The sequence below is a fragment of the Poecilia reticulata genome, chromosome 16, assembly GCF_904066995.2.
Source record: "Poecilia reticulata chromosome 16, P_reticulata-male-v2, whole genome shotgun sequence".
Lineage (NCBI taxonomy): Eukaryota > Metazoa > Chordata > Actinopteri > Cyprinodontiformes > Poeciliidae > Poecilia > Poecilia reticulata.
Window position 1 is genome coordinate 26,008,554 of NC_088845.1, and position 20,458 is coordinate 26,029,011.

At 40.5% G+C, this 20,458-nt stretch overlaps 1 protein-coding gene across 1 annotated transcript; it reads left to right on the forward strand.

Moving 5' to 3' along the window:
- The first annotated feature begins 1,054 nt into the window (after window positions 1-1,054).
- Window positions 1,055-19,586, forward strand: has2 (hyaluronan synthase 2). The gene is made up of 4 exons (XM_008432015.2): window positions 1,055-1,781; window positions 13,501-14,127; window positions 15,162-15,263; window positions 15,378-19,586. The coding sequence occupies exons 2-4, from the start codon at window positions 13,501-13,503 to the stop codon at window positions 16,305-16,307; spliced, it is 1,659 nt and encodes a 552-aa protein (XP_008430237.1). The 5' UTR covers window positions 1,055-1,781; the 3' UTR covers window positions 16,308-19,586.
- Window positions 19,587-20,458: the final 872 nt, after the last annotated feature.

Sequence of the window (20,458 nt, forward strand, 5' to 3'; positions counted from 1 at the left end):
CAAAGTCCAGACCAGAGTCTATTTGAGAATTTATTCTGGTTCAAACTTATACCTTATTAGTGTGATTTTTCTGATTACATCTTATAGAAAAACCTGTTGCTCCATAGTGGATGGGATGTGAAACATCCTCAAGAACCAAGAGAAGTTCAGTTGGCTTTTACTTAAATGTGCACTTTAATTATCATGCTGCTGAGTACTTGGAATCTAGACGTATAAGTTTTACTTCACTGGAGATCTGCAAAGTAATTGCTTAAATTAGAAGTCAAGTGTTTTCTGGTGTATAAAGTGAAATTCAAAAGCTAACTTTTTGATTTTGCAGCGTGTGCATGTACATTGGGGTGTTCCCTTGCTCTGATCCACTTCATATCCGTCACCTTAGAAATCCATGTTATCACTGGGATGATGGAGTGAAACTAAAGAGAACGGGAAAGTGTTATTTTTTGTCTGGTTTTACAAAATCAGACTTATTTATATGTGAAACTTCTACATGTTCTATGTACAATAAAAGAGTTCACCGTATTGTTCTTCAGCGATAACCTCTCAGACTGAGAAACAGACAGCGCTACTGTAGTACAGACAGGCTCTCCTGCGCTGCGTTCTGTATAGAACAGCGCCCCGTGCTGGTGAAACGTGTGAACTGCATACAGAGAATCAATGAGATGACTGAGATTCCAACATTCCACGTGCGTTATTTCTATACAACTCAGTTGTGATCTGGTTCTTCTTCCAGAGCCTCCTACTTTATAAACTAGTTTTATGTACTTCAGACTCCTCCACTGCCTCTTTGCCAATCATCCGCTATTTGTTTTAAGCATTGTAATTAAAAATGTTGAAAGGTGTGTGTGTGTGTGTGTGTGTGTGGAGGGGGGCTGAATGGGTTGCATGCATCTATTGTGTCGCCACCTATGGGAATCTGAGTGCGTTTCGAAGGGTCCTCTTTCTTATTCTGCCGCCTTTTTATTCAACCCATGCTCCTCCTTACCCCCCCCACCCCCCACAAAAAAAACCTTCCCCCCCTCACATTAAAACAACACGCCAATCTGTTTCAGCCCGGTAAAAAAAAAAAAGAAGTTTTCGAGCCACAGCAGTCATAAAGGAGGCTCCACACACAGACACACATACACACGCATCCCGTCTGGAAGGAATTAGACAGCTGAAACAGCGGCTGAGAGAGACTTTGGCCACTCTGTGTAACCTGGATGCTTGAGGAGACTAAAATACTTACCTTGATGCTCCCCAAGAGAGCTGAAGCTGGCTGCAGAGATTTAATTACCAAAAAGTTACTTCTTCTTCTTTTTTTTTCTTTTTTTTATGAAGTTTTCTTACTTTTTTCTCTTTCTTGGTGAACTTTTATAAACTTTTCTTGAAATATGACTGAACCTATCCAAACCTGATGAAGATTATTTATGTATATATATTTTTTTTACAGCTTTGATTTGACTTAAACTTTTTTTTTACATATAAACAATGCCAAAGCTGACTGACAAGATGTTTGAATTCGTACACACCAAAGATGCATGTGGCTCCCGACTGATTAGTTAAAAGACAAGCAGTGTCTCCTTTTCCCGAGGACAAGGATTGCTTTTGATTTTTTTTTAAATTAATAATAATAATAATAATACGATTATTATTATTTATGAGGACAATATTGAGCGGATTCATGAGAATCACTGCCGCTCAAACTTTTTTGCCACTTTCTTCCCTGGTGGACCTCGACCAGAGCTGACGGAGGTGACCGCATCCCCTCTGCTCACCAACTAGCGGACAGCAGCTGCGACAAGGTAGGCGGTCACTGCGGTGGAGAGACCCTGATGCCGAATGACTGATAAATGTCAAACAGAAAACGACCAAAAAAAAAAGAGAGAAGTTTTTATCAGCTTAATTAGTTGTGTGAACATACCAGCTTCCCTGATATCTTGTCTGTTTAAATAATTTAAAGGTTAGTTCGTGTCTGATATAAAGGTTTGTCAAATACATGGTCTCTGAACGCTTAGTGAGCTGGTTCGAGTTTATCCACCGCTACCTGTTATAATATATTGATTGAAGTTTGAGAACTAATATCATTCATTCATTGTAATTATTATACTCATTTAAATTTTTATTTAAAAAAAAATGTTTTTCACCTGGCTCGAAAAGTATTTCTACGTCTTCAGAAAAAAAAACCGGCTAAGAGTAAATACAATTTATGGGGAGTGCTGCGTCATTCCTTAGTATATTTTCTCAGCCAATGGGAAGGTTCCATCAAGGAATTAAACGTAGAAGCGCGTAATTTGATGTCCCGCGTGGGTTATAAACACTCACAGAGACTGCGGCATGGTCTTAAAGGGATACCGTCAAGCTTTTTGTGAGGTTAAAAATGGGGGTGTGGCAATACGTCCAGTTCACAAAATAGTCGCGTTCATGACAAGGAGATGAGATTTTACTGATATTTTAGGGGAAACCCGGTATTTTTGTTTCAGAAATCTCTATCTGTGTTTTAGAAAATATTTGCTAAATCAAGAAGCAGCAGGTTTGGGATTTTTTTATTTTGAACTAGAGCTGAAGAGTTTGCCAGCTGCTGTCTACCTTCAGGGCTTACAAACTCACTGCCTTCTCTGTGGTTATTAAAAGTTTGGAGGCGACTTTTAATGCTTTTGTAACCGAATGTTGTCAGCCAGCTCAAGCAGCCCTTATTAGTTGAGCAAAATGTATACACTTCAAATGCACTATTTGCACTATTGACTTTGAAATGCAAAAACATGAGCTATGGATTAAAAACAAATCTACTGGCAAACTGTTAGCTTAAACTGCTACATTACATTTGCATGCTACGCTTATGTTTACTTTTTAAATCAGACAGCTTAGTGGAAAATGGAAAGGTCTGTTCTCACTGTGCTTCAGGCAGGAAGATTATTGGTTGTGTATTATCTCCTACATTCATTTTATATGTAAATAATCTCCCAATGCTAATCTGACAACAGTTTAAAGGTTAAAACAATAGCATTAAAATAATGTCATGAATTAGGACCAGTCGTTTTTGGGTTTTTTTAAACGTCAGAGTCCAACTAATCTGCATTTACACTAAATGAAGATGTCAAGAAAGTCATCTACTGCAGGGAATGCATTTACTGTTTATAAATTATAAACAGAACCTAATGTCATCAATACAGATGACATAATTTTATTGTTATTGTGGGTCTGTATTTGTTCTTGACACCAGGGGAGTTCCCAGCTTACGACAACCACACCGGTATAATTATGAACATCTGTGCTCATCTAAATGGACATCTGTCACACTTTGACCTATTCGCTTCCTCTCTCCACCTACTGGGATCTCTCAGCGTCCAGATAGCCTACCACTTTTGGCTCCTGTACTGTATAACCCACACGAGGAATGCCCATCTGTTTGTTGGATGCCTGAGCATTCCTGACATTTATTCATGATGCACAAAAAAAGAAAAGAAATCCATCCCACACATAGAATTCGCTTCTTACTGACCAGGGATATTGTTTCTTGATGCTGTTTAATTCCTCAAATATGCACCGTCAGCACTAAATGATGCCGGATTTGTAATGAGGAATTCACTTTTTTTACCCAGTTTTAATAACAATTCCTATCACTTTTTTGAGATGCACATGCCAAAAGCAGAGGAATAACAAATACTCTCTTCTTTACTTTTCTCGATTTGTGAGTGGACACAAACAGAAATATGCAGAGATCCTAATCTCGCCCCCTCCCCCGGAGGCAGTTCCCATGCAGAGTGCAGTCAGGAGGTGCTATCCCACTCCGGTGCTTTCCTGTGGCATAATTTAGCCTAAATTAGACATGTAGGTTGTCTGGTGAAGGTAACATCAAAAAACAAACATAGAAAAGTAACAGTTTTGTGCTTGGTATAGAGTCATGCAAAAGCGCAGACTCATCAGTTTTCAGGCGCTCGCAGCACTCAGCACTTTACTGCCTAACACAGGAAGGCATTCCATGGCTGCCCTCCATTAGGGCTTACAACAAGCCTCACGCGACATTTCTGCTCTCAGCAAGGGTCCTTCAGCGCTCATAAGCCTCTGGGCTTTCGACTGCCAGGGTATGACTACTGAAGTTGGAGGACAGAAATGCTTATATGTATAGCCCCCCCCTCCCTTCTACCAGCAGCACCTCATGTGTCCTCCTGCCATGTTTTTTTTGTTTCCAGGTTCTCATCGGCAAAAAGTCCGCCAGCCAGTAAAAGTGAAAATTTGGACGTGAGCGAGTGTTGGATTTAAATTCCCACTACGTCACACTGAGCCATGCAGAGTATCATGGGGAGGGTTAATGCCAGTGCACATTTAAAGCTGGAAATGTTAGTTCATTGCTAGACATCAAAATTTGTTGGTCTCTTTTAGCACTTGCAATTTTCAAGGTTTTACGCCGTATTTCTTATTTGCATAAGAAATATATATATAAAATGAAGGCAATCCAGAAACAACTTCCTACATTTTTATTTTTTTTTAAATCCTAATTTTGCCTGCATGGCCAAAAACGTTTCTCGACTTTACCCTTTCAACTTTACAATTACAACTCTTAGATTGCTGTGAATAGGAATTGGATAATACATTTCAAAGATAATGAAATCAACATAAGCACAAAAGCCTCGTTAACTTGTGTGTTTTTTTTTTCTTCTTTTTTTTGGTGAAGCCACATGCAGCTTTTAAACCATCCTGTCAGTGAAAGCGTTGATGAGCACAACACAGCTGATCAAGCCGTCACTATGATTGAATTAAAGAGATCAGCCATTAGCTTAAAAGGGAAGGGTGCACAAACAAATGCACAAGAGAGAGAAGGCAGACTAAGGGCGTCCAGGAAGATACAGCATCTTCAAGGTCATCACAAGAAGATGATTTCACTGCTTCCAACAGTGAAATCAGCTTCCAACAGTGCAGAGCTTGTTGGAAGCTCTGCACTGTTGCTGCCTAATGGCAGCAGGCAGGTAGAAGAGTTTCTGTCAAGAAGAGCAGCAAAGAAGCCTTTGTCTTTCAGAACAAGATCAAGACAAACTGGAGTTTTTCGGGGAAGCGCCAGGATCGGACTGCAGAAGACAGGCGTTAGTGTGTTTTCTCAGAAGAAGCCCACTTCTGATTGCTCTTAACAGAGGGAGAGGTTGAAACTACCAAGAGTCATCCGTCATGTTTCAAGAGACACATCCTGAGACCCTTCCTGCATTGGACTGGCTCTTGTCGAAAGGCGGTGGGCTCGCTTACAGTTTTGGATAAAAACAATGCGACGACTCAGGAGTGGGATCACAGCATCTTGGAGGAGCAACCAAACCCAACGAGCCATGAGCAAATTGGTGAAAAACAAAGCTTCGTCGTGCACAATGAAGCACTGCCCCATACGGTACAGTAAAAGATTTTTAGTACGCGATGGACTTAGTTCACAAAAAGGTCTCGGAAAGCGGACATTTGTGGAAAAGCAACAGTTTCTGTCAGTCTTCAAACCTCCCCAACTGTCTTTCTGCTCGTCCCCTCACAGGTTTTAATTTCGTCCATTATCTGTTTGCCTGAATTAGCCGTTGTTATTTGAGTTGCCATGACAGGAGTCTCCCAGTCTATGGTGGTGGGGTTAATCTATTTTAGAGCACCATTGATAGCAGACTGGTGTCTTTGTTTGACCTCTGAAGACACTTAAATTGTAAATTTTTTTGGAGACTTTTTGTGGGAAACTTTTCATTGGCTTCAGACGCAAGAGGAGCAGAGCTCACTGGAGTCATATTACTAGGACTTTTAAGAATTAAAACACTTAGTCCCATATCAGATGTACAGTAGGAATGAATAGCAAACAGCTGTCCGGACAAAGATCTCGCTATAGTAGAAAAGATTCTTGGCTGCACCACATCTGAACATCTGGCTTCTCAGAATCTGCCACAGCGGTGGAACTACGTTGCCACAGCTGGCAGAGAACAAAGTTAGGTATGCTAACAAGGACTTAAAAGTATTTTTGAGCCAAAAAAAAAAGAACTAAAAGTCAACTTCTTATATTTTTTTGTCCACAGGCACGGAGGCTCAGAGAACAACTCTGGAATGAGGAGGGCAGTGATTAGCATAAAGCAGGGGGATTTTTTATGATGAGCTTTCTACATCTCATCTCCATCATGCAGTGGCATTGCCACTCAGTGGGAGGTGGTAACATTTAGTTCTGGCTCTTGTAATGACAAAGATTCCACCAACAGACGCAAACTGTGACCACAGAGGGGGTTTATGAATGGGGCAGGAGAAGAAGAATGGGATGGATGATGTAGTGTGGGGGGTCTGCTTCTGTCTGGCTCTGTCTTTGAAAACCCACTTGACCTTTTAGTTCATTCGGAGATGTCCATTCACAGTTGAACAATCTACATAGTAATGCAGAACTTTCATTGTAGCACCGATGAAGTACCAATTTTAAGCTGGGTCTTTGGGCGCGTTGGCACCCATAGTGTGAGTCTTCTTACAAGCAGGTTGTAGGGTCAGTATCAATGCAAAAGCATGTTGTACAGCAGCTCTTTAGAACAGTAGCCATTTCTTAGACAGAAACAGTTTTCCAACAAGGCAAAGCAATTGATTTGTTTGGGACATTTTAAGCAACAGGAAAATAAAACGAAGTGACAAAAACTGGCAAAGTAAAGGAAAACAAAACAGATTACAGTTTATAATGTTCCAGTGATTATAAATCGAAGACAACTCTAAACAAATGGGGTTTAAGTCTTAATTTAAATTAACTCAGTGTTTCAGCTTTTTGCAGTTTTCTGGAAGATTGCTCCAGATATGTGGTGCATAGAAGCTGAATGCTGCTTCTTTGTTTTTGGTTCTGGTTCTGGGGATGCAGAGCAGAAATAGAACCAGAAGACCTGAGAGGTCTGAAAGGTTGATACAACAGCAGCTTTAATGTATTTTGTTGCAAAGCCAATCAACGATTTAAAAACTAACAACAGCAAAGTTATTCTCTGAGCTAATGGGAGCCAGTGTAAGAACATAAGAACTGGGCTGATGTGCTCCGTCTTCCTGGTTTTAGTGAGCAGCATTCTGGGTCTGATGCAGTTGTCTGATCAACGTTTCAGGCAGACCTCTGACAAAAACTGAACAGTAATCTGTTCAACTAAAGAAAAAAGCATGGATGAATTTGTCAAGATCTTGTTGGGACATTAGACCTTTAATCCTGGAAATATTTTTCAGGTGGTAGGAGGCCGACTTTGTAATCGTCTTTATGTGTCTCTGAAGATTCAGGTCCATCATCTGACCCAGATTTTGGGTCTGGTTAGTCATTTGTAGCTGTAGAAGCTGAAGCTGTGTGTTGACTCTTGATCATTTGTCTTTCGTTCCAAAAATAATTACTCCATTTTTTTTCTGTTCAGCTGAAGTTGTGGCACATTCATACATTGATTGCTCTATGCATCTATTCAGCACTTTGAATAGGTTCATAGTCAACTTAGTGACTCTGTAATGTAGAGCTGTGTATCATCAGCATATATAGTAATACATCCCTTACATCAAACTAACCTGAGTGACTTTAACATTTCTTTCATTTTAAAACACAATACCTTTAGGGATTTTCTACAGCCTAACTGATGCTTGTAAAACTAAATCTGATTGGAATTAGGTAGGAATTACATTGCATCTTTTGCCTGTATCTTACATACATATTTCTGTATAAACATGTCTATTACTTTATGTCAACGTTGTTGGAAAAAGGGGATTTGAGTCGATACAAGTGTCCCTTTGCAACAACTCTGCGAATAAGCTGGATGCAGGAATGCTGCAGAGGTTTTTTTTTGGTGATGATTTCAGGGTTAATACTGACAAATTTGCTCAATTTGACCATTTTTGGGACCAACTGTAAACTGTGGTTCACTTGAACCATTGCACTTGGTCCGGTTTCAGGTCGCCGTTCTCGTTTGACTATTATTTCTTTCGTGATTTTTACTGTGACTATTGCTGATTTTTGATCTTGTAAACAAAGAGAAGCAAACCACTCCGCAGCGTGTGATCCAGACAACGCTCCTGATAATTGCGCTCCGTCTTGCGTTTTTGCTCAAGGACTTCTCAGCCTTTCATGCACCACAACAGTCATGGGGACCGTATCCATGCTCAGTCCTCTTTAACTACACCCTGGTCTTTTGCAGTCCAGGCCAGACACATTCATTCTGACAACTTAGTGCTCACATCAAAACATCCAGACGTCTTTGCACACATGGTTTTTGTATTGGCAAAAACAGCGATACGCTTGAGGTTTCAAACATGTATGAGCTCATCTGGTTGCCTCTGCTAACATGATAAAGAGCGTAATATGAAATTGTACAATATTTTGTTTGTTGATCAAAACATTTGATACAACCAATCGAATAAATCTTTTTATTCGTTTATAGCTATTTTTGACTTACACGTCAGCCTGTGTCTGATCACTTTAAGACAATTAAATTACTTTCTCCACCCCGTGGCTAAAAATGTAACCTGGCAAAAGTTATATTTGTAAAAAGTTCTGAGCTGTTGATTTGAGAACCTTTTTTGAAGAAAAAAAAAAATCTGAGTTTGAAGCTGTTTCAGCTTCCCTGAGACCAGCGACGTGTCTCTGTTGACTCAAGGTGCCTCAGATTTATACCCTGACCAGACCGTACAGAAATGACACATACACTCCGATGCGTGTGCAGCAGGACCCGCATGGAGAAACATGCAGAAACTCTGGTGAGCCTTGTTATGTTTTACGTTCCGTCACAGGCCTTGACCTGGAACCCTGCTGAAAGAAACTGCACTGCTCTCCTGTGAGTTCAGCTGAACCGTCTCCTCCTTTCTACAGCAGCAGACACATCTCTTCGTGTGTTCATGTAACATATTGTACAGATCTTGCTTCGATAACATTTGTTATTGAAACCCTCAGCCAGCAAAGATGTGATGGCTTTCTGTGCGTACACAGCAGTCTCCTTTTTGTAGCATAATGGTGTTTGAGCATATGGTGAACGTGTTAGCTTTGATGAATCACTCAGAGTTCCATCCAAATGTTTTCACGCCCCAATTTTTAAAAAATTAGTCACATCACAACCACAGGCTTAAACAATGGTTTAGAGATTTTATGTGATAGACCAACACATTGGTGCATAATTTCTGGGATTGAAAAAAAAAAAAACTATAAAGTGTGTCTTGCATATGTATTTAGCAATTGTGTGTTAGCGACCTGCATGTAGGCCACAAATTTCAAAAAACTTACTTTTGCTTTTGGTTGCAAAAGCAACCAAAAGCAACAGGTTCAACCTGTTGAACCTGATGTTCAACAGGTTGAACATCAGGTTCAACCTGTTGAACCTGATGTTCAACAGGTTGTGTAATCTAGTCCCACTTTAAACCTGCTCAGTGTCCACTACATACCTGGGGTCCATTTTCTAATTTTGTGCCTTTTAAAGACAATTTGATCCACTAGATTTTATTTAGGAAGATTATTTGTAAAAAGAAGAAAAAACTAAACTTTAAAGCCTTCTTTGACTTCATTGCTGTTCTGTGTTGGTAAATTATATCAAATTCATTCAAACTTGACATAACAAACATTCCAGGGGTTATGAATACTTTTGTACCTCCAACCAAGTAGACAAACAGATGTTATCTGAAATGATGAGTTAATGTCACCTACAGCTCAGCGAAAAGAATTTGAGTTTGAATTTTTGTGGCTGTATCTTAGCACACTGAATATGAAAAGACTCCAGTAGAACTCAAAGAATATATTTATCAATGTTAGTGCAAAGACATTTTTAGGATATGTCAATTTTGGCAACTGTGATATTTAAGAAAAAAATTTTGTTGATCCAACAATTTGCATTTCATTTGCTATGTGATCATTGGGGGTTTCTGAGTAGCTGTGCCAACCAAAATTGCCTGTGAAACATGGTATTCCTATTCTGTGTCCTACAAGCTGACCACTCCAACTTCTACGATTGTTAGAATTGGCAGGAAAATGATATGTTACGATATTGCTGCTGAGTTAACGTTCAATTTACTTTTTAGCCAAGCAGAAAATTCAAAATACTCAACTTTATTATTACAATTTAATCACATTTTCTTTCCCAACACTATCTTCTAAAAATGTCAAAACCACTTTGAATTAAGTTCTGCACTAGCCTACCAACATATATATATTTTTTAAATCAGGTGCAATAAACTAGAAGAAACATCTAAAACCTCCAGGATACCTGCTTCAAAGGACAGCGTCTTCCTATATTTAATTCAAAACAATATCTCTGTGCTGTTTGTTATATAAAGAGGGAGCAATGATTAACAAATGACAGTAGGGGGCTGTTATGAGGACAGATGATAGCTGTTAAGTGAGGAGTTGTGGACAAGGTCAACTGCGGACATTAAAAGGCAGTGACAACAGGGAGCGGCTAACCCGAGCTGCCCTTTACCAACAACTAAACTTTACACCAAAAAGAACACTAACACACAAATAAAGAACCAAAACCTTTAATTAAAGCAGTGTAGACCAATAGTAAATAGCAAATAGACTCCCAAAATATCAAATTTTTTTGTATATTCACGGTTGAATTTGTCACGCGAACCACTTTTCACAGAGAAATGAGACAGTGTGTTGGGGACCTTCGGTGATTCTCCCATGTCTGGAGACACAAAAACAAACAAAAAGCTTGGGTTGATATCATCCCGTGACAACGACACCCACAGCTTGAACAGATAAACGTCACGTTGTCTGACACGCAAAGATGTGTCCCGAAGAGACAGCATCATCGCCATGCCGATGACAACCTCCGCGGTCACGGACAGCGCTCCATCGGACGTTTTATCTCTCAGGGACTCCCTGCAGTCTGCAGTTAATCTTTCGGCTCTGAGCTAATTGTTAGTTTGACCTTTGCGAGATAACACACACCCAGGGCAGCAGATGTAACGTCAGGAAGATCAAGGCTTTCTGATGTTCATTTTGTTGGTTGCAAAGATGCAGCACAACTCCTGTCCTTATACTTTAAACATATATGCATACCAAGGATTTATAATGTGTATCTTCAACTATACACATCGAGACAAATTTTCTCCTGAGTTTTTTCGAAGCTGATTCACGGAGACGAGGTCACAGGGTTCACTCCACTCTCCCCGATGTTGCTGTAAACCAGTACATGCGCTCGCCCACATCCAAAAGCGGGAGCTGAAAATGTAGATTCTCACAGACAGACTGACTGACTTTCTTCCTTCTTTTGGTGTAACGGCCTCTTTAAAATGACCGTTTTGTGTTTTGCATGGGTGAGTATCGGGGGCCTCGTAAAAGAGTGGTTGACGTTAAGAGCCTCGCCACGTGCCAGAGCAGCCGCGCTGCGCTTTATGTAGGGGTGCGTGTCAGTCTGAACTAGAGTTATCTCCCTGTTGTTACACTTCTCTGTTTATCTACTTCTGTTACCTACTTTCTTCTGTGTCTTTCGCTTTTGTTCTCCTTCCCCTCCCGCCATCTGTCTTGCGAGCTTAGGCGCGGTTTGTGATTCTTGCCAAAACACAAACAGCACTTGACTTTGTGCATCGTTGATTTGATGATCGTGTTTTGCCACATTTAAGGTGCTTCACAAAGTAATCACAACTTGAACACTTTTATAGTCTTTTTTTTAACTCCTCCAATTGTGAATTCAATGAGCCTGATGCAAAATACATTACATTAAATCATAAAGGCAATTTAAGCATGGCACAGAACCTCAAAAGACATTCGCACCTCTGGGATTTTCTCATGTAAAAACACAATCTTTGACTTTATTTGGATTTCAAAATAAAAAGATAAAAAGGGGAATGTTCTTCTTCAGCTGGGGCAGATAAGCTGAAGATAGAGTTAAATGCAGGGCAATCCTAGAAGAAAGACTTCAGACTGAATTGGATTCTATCGTGGGATAGTCGGAGTGTCGGGCTTGTCAGCTGTAGCCAGAGTATTTATACTGAAGATATTTAATGGTGAGATCATTCTGTCTACACTTTATGAACCTGATACTCCTGCCCTTCTTTTTAAGCAGTCAGGATAACAATAAACAAAAAAATCTACGCATGTGCTGCAGTCAAGGTTGACCTTCCAGCAGAACAATGATCCTAAACATACAACCTGAGCCAGAGCGAGGTTCAGAGTTAGCTTTTAAAGGATTACGCATGTTTTAGATGTCACCTTGATTCAACACTCCTAAACAAGGACCGGAGTTGTACACCAAAGGTTTAGATCGACTCACATCCGTGCCTGTGTGGCTTCTGACACATGAAAAAAAAAAGCTTCGGGAACATGAATGCTTTTTGCTAAGCGCTGTACATGTCCTTACACGGGAGCTGCCAGTATGATTTCACTTCATGTTTTTTCTATTAGACTCGCTGTATGCACATATGGAAAAGCGCCTTCATCTAGCGCACCTAAAGAGGCACCCTACTGAGTCACTGACTCGGTAGCATTAGACCTAAAGGTTACCGAAGGAACTAATTTTCCTATAATAATGTTTATAAGGAATCACAGAAGGGAAGAGGCACTAACGGAGCATTAGGAAATTTAAGACATCTTGTCTCCTTCTTCCCACGGAGATACAAACAGATGACATCAGAGGGTGGTCCGCTCTGCCTTGAGCCGAGCCGAGGCCACGCAGAGTGGGTCTCCGTTGGTCTGCCAAACAGATGTTGGTAGCAACGTAATGAGGGCTTCAAGCAGACCTCAGGAGTTTGAGCTGAAGATTGTTTTCTTTGTTTTGTTTTGAGTTTTTTTGTTTGTTTTTTTTTCTTCTGCAAAAGGATTGGACAGGGGGAAAAAAAGCAGGACAAACATTCATAAAAACAAACAGTTATCCTGCATACTGCTTTGAGCCCTTTCTGTATTCAAAGTCTAACTCGACAATTTTCTCTTTAAACGTTACAGATGCAGCATCCAGTTTGCTGGTCAATTAGGTCAAGAAAACTTGTAATGTGCACCCACCCACATTAAAACAGACATGGAACAATTACCCACTCTCGACTGTGTGACATTTAGGCAAGGATTGTGGGGAGGGGCAGCAAGCCGGAGAGAGTAGAGGGAAAAAGAAAAACGACTCCCCCCTTTACCTGAGTTTGTATGTTTTATAGAAAGGTGGAGGGCATATGGAGTTACAGATAGTCTGAAATATTTGAGCATAAATCAACAAAACAACCAGGTATTAGCTGCTTGTTCTTGTCAAAACCTTAAAAAGCGACCACACAAGTGAACTAACCTGCAACAAACCGTTTATGGTGAGCATTATGAATTGTATTTACTGAATTCTTGTGTTTTATCCAGTGTGTAGCTGTGCTTGTTCTCCCTTAACAAGAACCAGTTCTAACTTCCACTCGCCCAGGTTAAAATGAACTAACTCGTTTTCATTCTTCACCATCTAAACATTCTGACCCACATTCACAGCTTCAACATTTTTATTCGCTTACATAGGATGTATTTTACTGAAAAAGCAGCTGTTGTAATTTTAACGTTGATTTTTTTTGTCCTCTTTTCATTCATCATCCCTCCCGTCACCCTAAATAAACACCTTCCTGTCTTCTTGCCCGCAGATGAAGTGTCAGAGAGTCCTGAGCTACCTGAGGATATTTGGGACCACCATGTTCGGCGTGTCCCTCCTGGTGGGAATCTCCACAGCCTACATCATGGGCTATCAGTTCTTCACCACAGCCCACAACTATTTGTCCTTTGGCTTGTATGGTGCTATTTTGGTCATCCACCTGATCATCCAGAGCCTCTTTGCACTCCTGGAGCACAGGAACATGCGGCGCTCCTTGGAGACACCGATCAAACTGAGCAAGTCCTTGGCGTTGTGCATTGCTGCTTATCAGGAGGATCCAAACTACCTTAGAAAGTGCCTGGTGTCTGTGAAGAGGCTGACGTACCCGGGGATCAAAGTTATCATGGTGATCGATGGGAACTCTGACGACGACATGTACATGATGGAGATCTTCAAGGAAGTCATGGGATGGGACAAGTCAGTGTCGTATGTGTGGCGGAGCAATTACCACGTCAAAGGTCCGGAGGAGACTGACGAGAGCTACGCCGAGAGCCTCCAGCAAGTCTCCAGGACTGTGCTTGGCAATAAATGTGTCTGCATCATGCAGAAGTGGGGAGGCAAAAGAGAGGTCATGTACACAGCCTTCAAGGCACTGGGAAGGAGCGTGGACTACGTACAGGTAATGCTTAGCCATTTAAGCAGGATAACAGGTAGCAGTTCAGCAGATTAACTCCACTATACCAAACATTAGGTGGCAAATGAAGAGGGGAGAGGTGTAAATTAGACCAGGGATATGCAGTTGACAGAAGCATACATTGAGCACGAGGAGGAAAGAGAGCAGAAAGACATGTGGCAGGAGAAGGGAGAAAAGGGGGGGGGCTGCAAAAAGCCAAACACGAGCTCCACAAAGAGCCTTTTGTGTTTCTTTTAGCCAGACTGTGACTGGATGCATCGTGTTGTGAAGTGAGGCATAAAAAAGGGCAGCAGCAGCTGATGCTTAAGTGTAATACCAGATCGGTTTCATGGGGTTCAGGGTTACATCACATCGCCGATGTTCTAAATCACACCCTGAACCTGGGTAAGACAAGTGATTGGCATGGCTATTCTGTGACTCACTAGCAAGTTTAGCTTGATTAAAACTTAATTATTATAAAAGAAACACATTTGTAAATCTTGTAGTGAGTCTCAGCTGAGTGTTTTCACATCTGTCAATATTGTGAGTAGAAATTGAGGTAAAATACATATGCAAATCAATTACTAGATACAAAAAAAATGTGGCATTTGGAAGTAAACAAACCCGACACCTGCAACAGACTTGTGCCTTACAAACAACACTTGTTAAACAGAGATCTTAAAGGATCATGTCGGTACTCTCCAGCGTTTAGGAATTAGTAAGAAATCCCTGCACTCCCACTACCATCAAGATCGGTCTGTAACAGATTCCTTTGTTAATGGGGATTTGGCGGCAGGTTTCTTTCCTCTTTTTTTCCCCCATCAACTGATTTTCTTTATCAGGAAAGCAACCTTTTATAGAAGAAAATGGAGTGAGCATCTGTAAAAGACTGAACAGGAGAGGCAATTATAGTTGAAAGCAGATCTCTGGTGGTCGTTGTAAAACCTTTGGCTGTACTATTTCTCTTAAGTAAGGTAATGAAGATGGTGTCTTATCTTTGATGTATAAACACAGCTGACCCACTTTGTTTTTTTTCTCAGGTGTGCGACTCGGACACCATGCTGGACCCAGCGTCGTCAGTGGAGATGGTGAAGGTTTTAGAGGAGGACCCAATGGTCGGAGGTGTTGGAGGAGACGTACAGGTAGGGTAACAAAACTATGTTCTCTTGAACTTCAGTGTTTGACACCAACAAAACTAAGCAAATGCTATGTTTAAGCTTAATATCTCTCCCTCTGCCCTCTAATCTTTTCTGTAGATCTTGAATAAATACGAATCGTGGATCTCCTTCCTGAGCAGCGTTCGCTACTGGATGGCCTTCAACATTGAGCGGGCTTGCCAGTCATACTTCGGCTGTGTTCAGTGCATCAGCGGACCTCTGGGGATGTACAGGAATTCTTTGCTGCATGAGTTTCTTGAAGATTGGTACAATCAGACCTTCATGGGATCCCACTGCAGCTTTGGGGATGATCGCCACCTTACGAACCGAGTACTCAGCCTTGGGTATGCGACCAAATACACTGCACGGTCGAAGTGCCTTACGGAGACACCCATTACGTATTTGCGCTGGCTAAATCAACAGACTCGATGGAGTAAGTCTTACTTTAGGGAATGGCTTTACAACTCCATGTGGTTCCACAAGCATCACCTGTGGATGACGTACGAGGCGGTGATCACAGGATTCTTCCCGTTTTTCCTCATCGCCACTGCAATCCAGCTCTTCTTCCAAGGACGACTCTGGAATATTTTGTTGTTCCTGCTCATCGTGCAGGCGGTGGCATTGATCAAGTCATCATTCGCGAGCTGCCTCAGAGGCAACATTGTCATGGTGTTCATGTCTTTTTATTCAGTACTGTATATGTCAAGCCTGTTGCCAGCCAAAATGTTTGCAATCGCTACTATTAACAAGTCAGGCTGGGGGACCTCTGGGAGGAAAACAATAGTGGTGAACTTTATTGGTCTAGTTCCAATAACTATCTGGTTCACCATCCTTTTTATTGGGCTTATTTACACAATAGTCCAACAGACCAAAAAACCCTTCCCTCAATCTGAGGAGATTGTGCTCATCGTCGGGGCAGTAGTCTATGCCAGCTACTGGGTGATACTGCTCACACTATACACCGTTCTTATAAACAAATGTGGAAAGAGGAAGAAGGAAACTCATTATGACATGGTGCTGGACGTATGACCCAAAGACAAAAACACACCACTAATCACTGAAATATCTTCAGTTTTTTTTTTATATCCCTGTTTACAAAGATTGTCTATGCAGAACAACTCCGGTGGCAAAATTGAGTTCTACCACAATGGACAAAAAAAAAGGGGGGGGATTATCTGTAACCATTAAATCCCTAACCTTGGAGTAGTGAAGGCTAACTGGGCATCTTCGAGAACCAAGAGTGGCAAAGTTTGCCGTTGTTATCAAAGTTGGCTTAAAAGAGTGCTAGGCTTTGTAATATTAGCTACCTCTTACTTTTGTCGTATCCACTGGGCATCTGTCTAATGTAAGTAACTTAGCCAGAGAAACTGTGGATTCGTAGCTTTTCTCTTGGGGTTTAAACTTGACCAGGAAGAAGACTTTTCTCCCAGAGAGTCACTGTCACCAAGAAATATCTGCACCCCACAAATTGAGAATGTTCCGTGTGTTTCTGTGTTGAAAGGGAGCCATGCAACTGCCAGTTTGCCTCCACTATCAAGCGACTGCACAAAGACTATTGCAAGAGGCACCACCTCTGAGAAACTAGTGTTACTAATGCACTCAAGTCGTTGTTCTTGTTTTTTTCTCTCTTTCTTTTTACCACATCAACACGCAGTGGGGGAATAGGCATTTAACATGAAAATGTTTTTCTCACCAAATATATATTTTACTGGGGCCTATTGAAATGACACAGGGAAGCAATTAACTAATTTACTGAAATGCATTCAGTATTTATTAGGCGGTTCTGTTTCAATTGGATTCAAGTCAAGAGATTAACTGGACCATTAAAGCATTTTTATCGTCTTTCTTGGGAAGCAGATGAGAGTTTCCTTGGCTGTGTGAATGCTGGTCTTCATGAGAAATCCATCCTTTCATCATCATCTTTAGATTCTTATCAGGAACTCCAGTGCCACCTGCACTGGATCTCCTACCGTGATGATCCTACCTCCAAACCTCGCTGCTAGTATACACTCCCAGTGTTTTATTGACACGTCCAAGTGTTCTGCTGCAGAGTCATAAATCTCAACAGGCTTTTTCCTTCAGCAGTGGAGTCTTGTGCAGTGGTTGGGCGTAGAAATCTGAAAAGTGAAAACTGATTGGTTACTTTTTCTCTCATTTTTTTTCTTTTGCAGCTTCTGTTCTCATGTTTTTAATTGCCGTCTTACAGAGAATTTGTTTCTATGTTGCATACCTATTTCCCCCCAACCTGTACACACAAAATGAATTAGTTTTCCTAAAACGAACCACTGCACTGGTTCGGTTTTGTTTCAGTGTATTGGTTGCTTTCAGGGTGATGTACTGGTGTGCCTTCTCAGTGTTTTTTTTAACAGTTACAGTACCAGTTTACAGAGCACAAAGGGCTTTAAAATGGAGAGCTGCTTTTCAGCTGCACTCATGTCATATGGGACGCATCCAGAGCCAAACCTGTGAACTGCACCTGCTTTTAAGGGGTCAGGGACTGTCTGAAGTGCATTAAACTCTGAGAGGTACCAGCCAACCTGCAAGGATCAATCCACAACTATCGTACTGTGAAGTATCAATGCTGCTCATAGCACTGTGCTGCAGGAATAGTGGAGGGATTCCGTGTATCATGCAGCGGCCCATGAAACACTCTTCACTTGCTAATTTTAGCAGACACCATAAACATCAGAAAGCGACAACAGACTAAGGTAACGTGCCTTTATTTTGGTGCCAAGAGAAACAGAGTACTTGCTGTTTTTGCATTTGAATGTACTCTGAAGTAAGACATATCATCCATCACAGTTACTGCAAACATCCCTCTTTCATCAGTACGCCTAAATTTAGCAATGACCGATGACTCGTTTTTAGTGACTTTAGAATTAGCATGGATGTTGAATGTAAATCGGTGTACTGAGTAATGTTTGGAAATGATCCCATATGACATGACTGCAGGACTTCTCAGTGTTTACAAGATGAATCATTGTATGATATATTTTTAACTTGATCAGATGAACATATGACCACAAGCGAAAAACTTTGTATTGCTGCTGCTGTGACTTTTTTTTTTTTTTTTTTGCTAAAACAATGTCTGTTGTTTGCAAATGTTCTTTAAAAGTATAAATTAGGACTGTGCGTTACAAAAAGAAAATGGTTCGTAGCAGTCCTACTGATAATATATTTATTACAACCTAGTTGACTGATGACCACCAAGATGATGAGAGGACCGGTTCCAATCCGAGGACTGTGATTTTTTTTTTTTTTTGCTTTCCACCGACTTTTGCTCCCTTTCCATGTTGAGCTAAACAGAACGTGGCCACGCCTGCTTGCGCCGCTGGACTCTGTGCAAGAAATGGAGTGTAGGTGAAAGAAGAAGTTGTTAATGTCGGGGAAAGAACTACCTGATCATAGGAATGTAAATAAGGGCACTTGATGGAAGGGAACATCGTTTCGGGACGAAACAAGTCCACTGTTTGCTGTGGATTAGGAGCTGATAGGAGTTTAAATTTTATGCACTTTTTTTTGCGTCTCTCCTGTCCTCCAGTGTGATGCTTGACATAACCAAGATAAAAAAAGAAAATACCTCTCTGCGTTGCGTCAAGGTGTCACGATGCTGTCCAAAAACTGATGCAATAGGATGGATTCTAGGAATTTATGTTTGTGATAATAAGTATAAAACTGTCCATGTTTTTCTACAGAGTTCCACATAAAGAACTCAAGAGAACTGGAAGAGCTGGATTTTAATTTTTTTTTTCTGCCGTGTGTCATTTCTTTGCTGTAGCAGTATTTTTACTTTGTATTTCAATGCCTTTTTGTATGTAGACATTTTTGCCCTATTTTATTTTTTTTTTTTTGCTTACATACCAAAGAATTTAGTTTTTGTTTTCATTCATATTTTTGTAAGAAAAGGAAAGTATTTGCTGTACTTTGAACTGTTTCCACAGATACTTGTATATCTGACCAAACAATGTGAAATTTTTGAGCTGGGAGAGTGAGTTTTTTTCTGCAATAACAACGGTAAAAATGCAATTTGTTGGAATAAGTTATTGTTTTTTATTATTATTATTTGTATTTGAATAGACAAGCATCATATTTATTTAAGATGATCCTGTGCTTTATTACAAAACAAATCTCTAAAATATTGTCAAGTACATATCAAATCATCAGATTACATTTCTACACTGCAAAACTAAAATGGAGATGTTCAGTTTTGTTACATTTATCACACAGCAAAATAATTCTTGGTCTTTCTACGTCAATAAATAAAAATCAATGGAGCCTACAATAATTAATAAAGGTGAAACAGACTGATCAGTTTCGTCTTCATTTTTTCTGCTAAATACTTTATTCTTTGTCTGAAAATGCCTTATGGAGAAATTATATATTAAACAAACGAGGTTTGGTATTATTTAAAGGTGTAATAAAAGATATTGACATTTAAAAAACATGTTTCTGTCTTGCATAACTAATCATGGTATACTAAAATGAAAGTTTTGCTAACTTTCATTTTGTGCAGGATTTTTTTTTTGCAGTGTTCCCATCTCCTATTGTGAACCCCTGTGTCTTTTTAAAGTGTTGAAATAAATTTAATTACTAATATACTCCTGCACTGAAAAACCCAAACTTTTTGCTCAATGTTTGTGTTAGCTGTAATGATCGAATGGGATCATTACGGCTAACAGCAAAGGTGATTTAGAAAGCAGGGGCAGAAAGAGGACAAAAAACTGGAATCAGTTACAGAATTAGAGAAATGGCAAGAGTCAAATGGAAAATTGGATAATCTCTAAAGAGTTAACTGTTCACAGCAGTTTTGCATTGTTTGTCCTCGATGGTCGAGTGTGTTTCTCGGAAATAACTGTTTGTCATGCATGCAACAAAGAGTACCAAATCGTTGCTGAGCTGCAACCCGACAGAAACGACCAGACTTTCTTCTTGGTGCGTCAGCATTCGGCCCCATCGCTGGGCCGACTCTGCCAAACGCATTACGGCATTGCTCAGCGTTGCTGCTAGCAGGCTAATGACTCCCTACAGGCAAACTGTCTCCAGCAGCTGAGTAACTCTTACCATGCTGCTGCCTCTCAGCTGGATGCCACTTTTTCTTTTCTTTTTCCCCCCCAGAGATTACAGAAGCTGCACCTAAAGCATCCACCTATAACTCAAACCTAAAAAATTACAATTTCGAA

Excerpts from the sequence above, each read along its gene's own strand:
- has2 (XM_008432015.2), top strand. The coding sequence starts at position 13,501 with ATGAAGTGTCAGAGAGTCCTGAGCTACCTGAGGATATTTGGGACCACC. Across the intron at positions 14,128-15,161 it reads GGAGCGTGGACTACGTACAG|GTGTGCGACTCGGACACCAT; the intron begins GTAATGCTTAGC and ends TTTTTTTCTCAG. Across the intron at positions 15,264-15,377 it reads GTGTTGGAGGAGACGTACAG|ATCTTGAATAAATACGAATC; the intron begins GTAGGGTAACAA and ends TCTTTTCTGTAG.